This window comes from Dermochelys coriacea, chromosome 1, assembly GCF_009764565.3.
Source record: "Dermochelys coriacea isolate rDerCor1 chromosome 1, rDerCor1.pri.v4, whole genome shotgun sequence".
Lineage (NCBI taxonomy): Eukaryota > Metazoa > Chordata > Testudines > Dermochelyidae > Dermochelys > Dermochelys coriacea.
Window position 1 is genome coordinate 207,317,963 of NC_050068.2, and position 10,326 is coordinate 207,328,288.

Here is a 10,326-nt window from a genome sequence, read left to right on the forward strand (position 1 = left end):
GGTAAATGCCACTTAATCCTTCCCTCAGTAAATCAGTAAGGCAGTAATTCTCCAGTGCTGCTTAGGAGAGGAGAGATTCCTTTCTTTGTGACTAATCCCAGCAACTGAGGAGTTAAAGTCTCTAGGCTGGCTGGCAAGTCCGGAAAGCAACTGCAATTCCTGTAAATCCAACCTCTTGCTGAGTCAGGGACACATTAGGGAGGCAGCTCATTAAAAATGAATAGTTTCTGCCGTGCCAGGGAGTCAGAAACAGGGAAGAGAGGCAGCTGCCTGGTGCCTGGGGAAAGAACACCAGAGTGACATAGTAACTCCTAGAGTCACTGAATACTAAACAGGCCTACTCTAGGAACACTCCCCTGGAATATAAAGCCCTGTGGGAACACAGCTTTACAGGCCCCCATGGAGAACCCAATTCAGATTAGCTGGAGATTTCTCAACATGAATTATCCCTCTAAGGGTCAGGGTGAACAAAGCCAGACAGGGAGCACTAGAAAGGCAGGGAAAACTGGAGGTGCTGAAGGGCATTGACTACACAAGGTGGAAGATCAGAGGGCGCCATTTCAGATTGGGGGGGAGGAGCAACTTTACTTTTTTGGGGAGGGGGGTAGATAACTTAGAAATTAGCTGATAGGACCACTGTATCTAATTTCTTTATAAAGACAGAAAAATATATACAAACACCAATTAAAGACATATTTTAAGTTTATATGCAAGTTTAGAACAATCAGGGGATAGTACAGCTAGATATTTCCAATCCCAAGCCTTGAGGTATCAGTTTTGGAACCTTAACACAGATATCAGAAACACAAATTTGATACTTTGTACACTATCTTTAGTAGAAATAAATAAAATCTGCTTACTCTGTGTTACTGCTATTATCTACTCTATTTTAGTCAACTGTTTTTCACTCGACTAAAGGTATTTACTTAATTTGTAACATATGTGATTAAGGTTTTTTCTCTTTTATTAAGAATGCAAATTTATTTTTCTAATTATTTTGGCATTTATGTTAACCAATCACAATCATGAACGTGACTTACTAACATTTGACTCCATCATTACTATCAGACTAGGAACCGCATTTATTTTCATACAAATTTTAAATTATTTTACAGATATAATTAAAAATACAATTTGAAAATAAGTAATCTTCATCTGCACAGTGTCTAAAGTTATGTGTTTAGTTTTCTAAAAATAAATAAATGGCACAGCTAAGGTGAGTACAAGCTAAATTTACATTCCACAAGGATATTATTATTTGATTGTACCACTTTAGATAATAAATGACAAAGCACAATATGGTAATAAAAATAATAATGATAATTACTCCAGCCAGGACAGGTTAGGGATTTTAGAACTCACTACTCAAAGAATAAAATTTAAGCATAAGAGAGAAATAGAATTATGAAATGCATAGACCAGTCAAAAAAACTAAAACAGAATAAAATTACAGAGAATATATGTGTATTGCGCATTTCGACAGGAAGTACCAAGTAGTAACAACAACAATAATAATAATAATACAAGTGTGGGAGTGTGTGCGCGCGGATTGGGAGAGACTGTGCGTAAGTGTGTGTGGAGGGAGACTGTTTGTGTGAAAGAGTGGGTGTGTTGGGGGGAGTATGCAAGAGACTGTGCATGTGTGTGTTGGGGAGGATTATAGGGGAGAGACTGTGTGCATGTACCTGACCTGTCTCTAAGCCATGCACTCAGAAGATTCGCAAAAAGAAAAGGAGTACTTGTGGCACCTTAGAGACTAACAAATTTATTAGAGCATAAGCTTTCGTGAGCTACAGCTCACTTCATCGGATGCATCCGATGAAGTGAGCTGTAGCTCACGAAAGCTTATGCTCTAATAAATTTGTTAGTCTCTAAGGTGCCACAAGTACTCCTTTTCTTTTTGCGAATACAGACTAACACGGCTGCTACTCTGAAACCACTCAGAAGATTGAATGCTCGTTCAGTATAGCAGTAGCTGCAGCTCCCACTCCGAAGCCAGAGGCACCAACAGAGACAGGTTTCCTTTCCCCCCATCCTAGCTCAGCAGAGACCCACTCAGACACGGCCACCTCTAGCATTGGCTGGGGTCCCCCAGCACCATGCCAGCCATGGATCAGTTTCCCAAAGAAAGGGAGACTGCCAGCCAGGGCCATGGTGGCAGGAGCTGTGTGGCTGGAGAGCTGTGGTTGCTGGCTGGGCACCCACCTCAGAGGGGTGGTTATGGGGAGCTAAGGAAAATTTTAGGCTGGCTATAGCCACCCGGAAGCCCCCCCCCCACATAGCTCCACCCCTCCTGGTAAAATTATAATGTGGTATGAAACTTGGGGGAGCATGTGCCCCCCTCCCTAAATGGCATCCCTGGAAATGGGAGGGCCGGGAGGAGAATTGGACACAGGAGATGGGGCAAAAGGAATTACTGAAGAGAATTAGATACATAGGGACAGGAAACACAAGACAACATCCATTATCCAAATTTGTGGAACTGGGGGGTATTGGATATGTAGATGGTGGGAGGACTGGAGGGACTGTTAGAGCATTGCATTTGCAGGAGGAAAAGCAGAGATATTGTAGGATTGTGGAAGTGGCTGGGGAACCTCAGGAGAATCATCTCCTTGAGAGTTGGGTTAAGTGTTATTTCTTGTGGTGCGAAAGTGGGAGAAAGCAGCCTCAGGTCACTCAACAATCCAAATGGGACATGACTAACCCTTTGCCTAGCTTATGTAAGGAAACCCCGCTCACGGTCTGCCATAACTCATCAGGTGTATGCAGTGTTATTGTAGCCTGTTGGTCCGAGGATATTAGAGATAAGATGGGTAAAGTAATAGCTTTTAAAGGACCAACTTCTGTTGGTGAAAGAGACAAGCTTTCAAGACAAAGCTCTTCTTCAGGTTTAGGAAAGGTAGAAGAACTCTGTGTGGCTGGAAAGTTTCTCTCTCTCACCCACAGAGAAAAAGACATTACCTCTACAACCCTGTCTCTCTAGAACACAGGTGGACAAACTATGGCCCGCGGGCCACATCTGGCCCGCAGGACCGTCCTGCCCAGTCCTTGAACTCCAGGCCAGGGAGGCTAGCCCCCAGCCCCTCCCCCGCTGTCCCCCTTACCCCACAGCCACGATGCCGCACGGGCAGCATGGCTGGCTCCGTCCAGGCAGCAGGCCTGCGAGCTCCTGCCACTCTAAGCGGCATGGTAAGGGGGTGGTGGTGGCATGGGTTGGGTAGGGGGTCCCGGGGGGCAATCAGGGGATGATTGGATGGGGGGGAGCTTTTGGAGCAGGGCAGTCAGGAGTTGGGGAACGGGGTGGGGGTTGGACAGGCATGGGAGTCCCGGGGAGCCAGTCAGGGGGCAGGGGTGTGGATAGGGGTCAGGAGGGCAGTTAGGGGATGGGGGGGTTGGATAGGGGGTGAGGTTCCAGGGGGCCTGTCGGAGGCGGGAGTGTGGATAGGGGTTGGGGGGGACAGAGAGCAGGGTGGGTTCCCGGGGGGTGATTGGGGTGGGGGGTACCAGGAGGGGGTGGTCAGGGGACAAGGACTGGGGGTGGGTGGGTCAAAGGTTCTGAGGGGGGCAGTCATGGGGTGGGAAGTGGGTGGCGGCGGATAGGGGGCAGGGGCCATGCTGTTTGGGGGGCACAGCCTTCCCTACCTGGCCCTCCATACAGTTTTGCACCTCGATGTGGCCCTCAGGCCAAAATGTTTGTCCTGCTCTAGAACTTATCAAGGACAGGAGCCCACAGTCTTTCTAGGGCAGAAGTCCCCAAACTGTGAGGTGCACCTCCAAGGGGCTACTGAGGAACATGGGGGGGTGCAGCTGGGGCCCAGGCCAGCCCCTATGTGGGGGCGCCACCCAGCTCCACTCCTGGCCCTGACCCCAGCTGCCAGCCCCATGCCTCACTCCCAGCCCTGTGTCCAGGGTTCCGGCTGTGGGCCCGCGACAGGGGCCCTGGCTACGAACCTCAGGCCTCTGCCAAGGTTACGCTGCCAGCCCACCCCCAGCTGTGGCCCCAAACTTGCCCCCCTTACTATTGTCCATGCCCCCAGCCTCCAGGAGCCCAGCCCCAGCTTGGGAGGAGGAGGGTAGTGCAAAGTAAAAAATGTGGGGACCACTGTTCTATGGGGGTCACACCAGTGGAGGAGAGAGCAGCTCAGGAGGAGAGGCAGGTTATCACTACCAGCCCACTTCTACAGAGGGGGAAAAGGAGACCGACAGAATGGGAGAGACTCACAAAAGGCAAATCAGAAAATAAAACTTAGGTGGCCTAACTCCCACTCTCCTCCCAATTTTAACCCACCAGACACCACTGCCCTCCCAGACCTGGGGATACAACCCAGGAGACTTGACTCCCAGTCTTCCTGCAGTCACCAACCAGACCCACACCACTCCCAGCCCTGCACTCTCATTAACCCAGATCTCCAGCCTGGTGACTGACTGTTGGTGTTAGGCGCTCGTCCCAAGTGTTACTCACCATAGCCACCAAGGCAGGGGAAGGCTCCAGATGGGCCATGGTTCTATGGTCTCTTACGTCCCCATGATAGGACCCCCGCCTCCAGAGAAGCCCCCCAAGGTCAATCCGGATCGAGCACCAAGAGACCGAACACAAACTGAAACTAGTAAGTTCTGCAACTTCCTGCCAGCAAAGGGTGAGAAAGCAACAGGAAAGGGGGGGGCAGATGAGGGAGGCAACATGGAACTGTAAAGTTAACCCTTCCCTCCCCACAGCACAGAGACCAAGAGATTCAGCCCTTACCCCATTCACTCTCCTCTCCCCTCCCCATGAGACAAAAACTCAGTTGTTCTCATTAACGCCAACTCTTCCCTCAGGGTAGCAGAAATCCATTTTCCTTACTAATCTTCCTCCTTCTGGGACAAGACAAGACCCACCCTTTCCACCTCATGGGTCAGAGAGAAACCCAGATATCAATCCCCAACCTCCTAATAAACCCTCCACAAGACTGTGAGAAAGCTTGAGAGCTTGTCTCTCTCACTAACATAAAGAAGATGATCCAATAAAAGATATTACCTCTCTAGACATGAGACTCAGCTAACCCCTCTGTTCATTAAGAGCAGCCTTCAGGAAGACATTTGCAGTGTAAAACTCTATTAAACCTACTATGAACAATGCTACATATATATGCCAGTAATTGGTGCTCTTTATATTATCTACATATATATTTAGATACACATTATAATGGAGAGATTATTTAGATTATTTTACACTTTTCATAAAAGATTCTTGCAACTTTTTTTGAACAGCTCTAACACTTCCATTATTTGCAGCAGGACTTTGGAATCTGGCAAGGGGGCCTGGGTTTGAATAGCACTGATCGTATCAGTGACCCAGCACTTTGGTGGGGGGTTTTAGGGTCCTATCTTGTTCTCCATAATCTCAATTTAAAAACAAGAAGTCTTCTAGTCCTTATGGTTACAAAGAAAACCTTCAAAAATATAAAGCAAGAGTTCTACACTTAGGAAGAAAGAATCCCATGCATTGCCACAGGCTGGGGACCGACTGGTTAAGCAGCAGTTCTGCAGAAAAGGACCTGGAAATTACAGTGGATGAGAAACTGCATACGAGTCAGCAGTGTGCCCTTGTTGCCAAGAAGGCCAATGGTATATTGGGCTATATTAGTAGAAATATTGCCAGCAGATCAAAGGAAGTGATTATTCCCCTCTATTCGGCACTGGTGAGGCCACACCTGAAGTACTGTGTCCAGTTTTGGTCCCCCCCACTAGAGAAGGGATGTGGACAAATTGTAGAGAGTCCAGCGGTGGGCAATGAAAATGATTAGGGGGCTGGGGCTCATGATTTACAAGGAGAGGCTGAGGGAACTGGGGTTATTTAGTCTGCAGAAAAGAGTGAGGTGGGATTTGATAGTCTTCAATTACCTGAAGGGGGGTTCCAAAGAGGATGGAGCTAGGCTGTTCTCAGTGGTGGCAAGATGACAAAACAAGAAGCAACGGTCTCAAGTTGCAGGTCTAGGTTGGATATTAGGAAACACTATTTCACTAGGAGGGTGGTGAAGCACTGGAATGGGTTACCTAGGGAGGTGGTGCAATCTCCATCCTTAGAAGTTTTTAAGACCCGACTTGACAAAGCCTTGGCTGGGATGATTTAGTTGGTGTTGGTCCTGCTCCTACTTTAAGCAGGGGATTGAACTAGATGACCTCCTGTAGTCTCTTCCAACCCTAACATTCTATGTTTCTATTATCCTAATCCAAAAACCTTACGAGGCAATGGCAAAATATAACATTACCAATGTTTAGACTGTGTGATAGTAGGATTGTATTTTCTAAATGGACAACCAACCTAATTCTCAATTACTGAGGGACAATCTCCACTTATTGTTATATTTTGCTTTCCACAACCAAATCTCTGTACAACTTTTCATGAGTGATGTACCCAAGTATTTGGATTCTAATATCTAAACTGTATTGTTCAATCTATTCACCTAAATTTGGGTTATTGCCGATTATGTAACTGTATGCCAGTACATATGACTTTTAAAAAAAAAGTTAGTTTTTGTGGATAATCTAAGCACTATATCCAGATGTACAGACACTCTTTTCCCAACCTGTGTATTATATAGTTTTTTTAACATTAGCTTTAATAAAAACATTTAAGATGTGCCAGTTTCTTGAGACAGTTAATTAGGAGGTCAGAGTTAAGGTTCTGTGATAGAAAGCAAGTTTGATTAATTTGGGGTGCACACTGCTTTGATGTATGTTGGACATATTCACATTTGGAGTATGTGCCAATGGAAGTCAATGTCACATGCACTGTATTATCATCATTGAACATAATGTGAACATAGCAATAAATGCTGGCCTTTTACTTTTATTTCCACCCTTTTAAAATTTTGCGTTAACTGTCATTAAACCACAGTTTGGTCGTATTAATCAATTAATAATCAAGAAACAAACCAAATAAGAAAACCTCCTCTGTTAGTGGAAAGGGGAGTGCACTAATGAGAGAGATCACAATTTGCCTGCTGTGATCACAGTTACAGGGCCTGAGTCACTGGACTATACTAAGATGCATACAAACCTGGTTCACTTTGGTTTTGTGCTGTTTATCCGAACAAGAAAGTTATTTTTATGTTTTTTCCATTAAGATGAGACAGGACCTGCAGAAAAAACCATGAGATCCAGTAATCAAAGACTATTGTACAACAGAAACACAAGGAGATAGACTTAAGGTTGTCCGTTAAATCTTAACTGGGACGTATTCTGACTTCTGAGTGCTTCATTAGGCAGTGTTATTTTAATATATTTTTGGTATGGAATTACATATAGCTATATTTAAAAACAGAAACTAGAGAAAATTGGTAAGTCTCTTCACTATCTGCCTAAACTATTTGGCTAGGCAGTGCAAAAATGGCTAAACATGACACAGCGTTTCTGTGCTTACAGGTTTCAGAGTAGCAGCCGTGTTAGTCTGTATTCGCAAAAAGAAAAGGAGAACTTGTGGCACCTTAGAGACTAACAAATTTATTAGAGCATAAGCTTTCGTGAGCTACAGCTCACTTCATCGGATGCATTACTATATCTCCAGAAGATTCCTGCTTTATTTAATGTGCCTTAAGAGAATGAACTAAATGACCTGAAGAAGAGCTCTGTATAAGGCTGAAAGTTTGTCTTGCTCACGAACAGAAGTTGGGTCTGATAAAAGATATTACCTCACCCACCTTGTCTCTCTGAATTAAAAGAGAGTAATAAAAAACAATGGTAAAAAAGAATATGAAAACAGCATGATTTAAATGGCTAAATGATAAAGAACTCCCTCATTTAGATGTTGTCCCTTCAGTTTGTAAGTTCTTTGGGACAAGGCCCTTGTATAAAAGTTCATTTCTTTACTCCAAGCTGGGATCACGCTTACTTTGGCCCCAGGTTTATGATGTGCTCAGCAGGGAGACAAAAGCAGAGAAAGCTCTTCCCAAGTTGCACCCAGCTCTGACAGTAGAGATGGAAAAGGCTCGTTAGGTCTTGTCTAGCTTATCTACTTCTTTGAAGATGGCCGAAACAGGATTGTTCCCTACAGAAAAAAAAATCTAATACACTGATGTAATAACTCATGTGGAGGACAAAGTCACACCCCCATAAAGAAAAAATATCAAGTTTTTCTCATGTCATTATGTTAGTGGATGAGGTTTATCCCTACTGCCCTAGACATCAGCCTCCAGAACCACTAGATCTCCCGAGATCCATGCAGATTTCAGAGAATTCCCTAGAGCAGTGGTTCTCAACCAGGGATACATGTAAACCAGGGGCTATGCAGAGGTCTTCCAGATATTTACCTAGTTTTATAACAGGCTACATAAAAAGCACAAGTGAAGTCAGTACAAACTAAAATTTCATACAGTGACTTGTTTATACTGCTCTATATAGTATATCAGCGGTTCTCAAACTGGGATTTTGCTTTATTGGGGTCACTAGGGCCTGCAGTAGACTAGTGGGGGCCCAAGGCAGAAAGCTGAAGCCCAAAGCCTGAGTTTTTAAGTGAGGTGAAACTTGGGGTCTATAAGGCAAATCAGACTCCTGAAAGGGGTACAAGTAATCTGGAAAGGTTGAGAACCACTGCCCTAGAGGTCTTCACATCAGCAGTCTCTCTCCCCCACCCCCATGCTTTAGCTGTCCCTGATTGTATCTATTCCTGGAAACACCTTTAGAGGTTACTTATATAATAGGGCAAAGATCTCAAACACTCGGCCCACAGAGTTATTTCCTGTGGCCGCCAAGCTCCCCTCACCCGCTGCTCCCCCCAGTGTGCCATGTCCCCGCTCCTTTGCCTACCTCCAGGTGCTTTCCGCCGCCAAACAGCTGTTTGGTGGCGCTTAGCACATTCCAGGAGAGAGAGGGGAAGAGCAGGGAGCCGCACACTCAAGGGAAGAGACGAAGAAGAGGCAGGGATTTGGGGAAGGGGTTGGAATGGGGCAGGGAGGGGGCTGAGTTGGGGTGGGGACTTTGGGGAAGGGGTTGGAATGGGGGTGGGGCAGGGACCAGGCCTCATGGAAGGGGTGGAGTGGGGGCAGGGGCAGTGGGGGTGAGGGAGGTGATGCAGCCCTTGGGCCAACGTACTAGTCCTCATGTGGCCCTCCTGGTGATTTGAGATCCCTGCAACAGGTCATAAGGGGCCTCCATATAGTTGTTAACACAGCCTCAAGATGCACTCACTTCCCAGATTTACCACTAGGTAGGGAAAACACACCTTCTCTCTCAGCTTCTTCCTAGATCAGTTGCCAGCCCTCCATGGAATGGACTCTGCTAGACCTTCAGAGTCTTCTGACAGCTTGGCGCAACAATGGACAATGTCACAGAGGGAAATGAGACCAACACATGAACTCTGGGGAAAAAATAACTTCTCCCTCCTGCTACGCATTTGCATTTAATAATAAATAGTCGCTACTTTAAAGCACAGTCAGGAGAATCATCAGATCAGGCACGTTTTCCATAGACCTCTCCCCTGGCCCTTTCTCTCTCTCCCCAATTCCAGCTCTCTGTATAGGGCATCAATGGGTAGAATGGCCTCAGAATCCCACACTCCCTTCCCAAATGGGCCACAGATCTAGCCCCACTCCAATTCACCTACCTGCTGTGGGCCACTATTTCTCATTTTACCTTCCACAGAAGCCCAAGTCCCAATCTGACCTTCCCTTTCATGCATGCAGTGCAGCTGTAGCCACATCCACCCCAGCATATTAGAGACAAGGTAGGTCAGGTAATATCTTTTATTGGACCCACTTCTGTTGGTAAGAGACACAAGCTTTCAAGCCACACAGAATTATACTTTTCACAGACCTGAAGAAAAGCTTTGTAGAAGCTTCAAAGCTTGTCTTTTTCACCAACAGAAGTTGGTCTTCAGGTCCGGGAAAGCCACTCCCCTTCATGGCAGAGATCCCAACAGGTCTTAGTTTGGCCTCCACACGTGGCCGAGTCCATCTTAATTCCTGGCCTTTTCTACAGAAACAAAACCAGCACCCGCATTTCAGCAGCTAGCAGACACAGTGCAGCTGTGCCAATGACGGCAAGGGTGCAAGTACTGGCGCAGGGCAGCATCAAGCAGGTTTTCGAGGCGAGATAAAGACGCCTGCCCCTACTAGCCCCAGTGCAGCTGCCACGTCGTGGGAAGACAGGTACTAGCTTTGCTAGGGCAGCTGCACCACTGGAGGATGGAGAATCCCCTCGACCCCGGCCACCCTCCACACAGAGACTAGCGCCCCGGAGACGCTACCCCGGTAACTTCCTTCACCCGCTCCAAGACCCTCCCAGCCCCTCGCCCTCTCCCGCCTCAGGACCGGGATTGCGAGCGACACCGGGGGGGGGGGGGGGCGC

The 10,326-nt window shown here is 46.7% G+C and overlaps 1 protein-coding gene across 8 annotated transcripts in view; it reads right to left on the bottom strand.

The window, feature by feature from the left end:
* The window catches only part of TNFRSF1A (TNF receptor superfamily member 1A), a 30,536-nt gene extending 20,275 nt beyond the window's left edge, over positions 1 to 10,261 (bottom strand). For 2 of the 8 annotated variants that reach the window (XM_043512766.1, XM_038387513.2), the window contains exons 1-4: positions 9,793 to 10,256; positions 9,203 to 9,283; positions 7,043 to 7,121; positions 4,463 to 4,624 (exon numbers count right to left, since the gene is read on the bottom strand). In XM_043512766.1, the coding sequence (XP_043368701.1) occupies positions 4,463 to 4,501 (39 nt within the window). In that variant the 5' untranslated portion in view covers positions 4,502 to 4,624; positions 7,043 to 7,121; positions 9,203 to 9,283; positions 9,793 to 10,256. Of the gene's footprint in view, positions 1 to 4,462; positions 5,478 to 7,042; positions 7,122 to 9,202 lie in introns of those variants that run through there. The other 6 variants (XM_038387547.2, XM_043512761.1, XM_038387557.2 and 3 more) reach the window with 6 other exon arrangements.
* Positions 10,262 to 10,326: the final 65 nt, after the last annotated feature.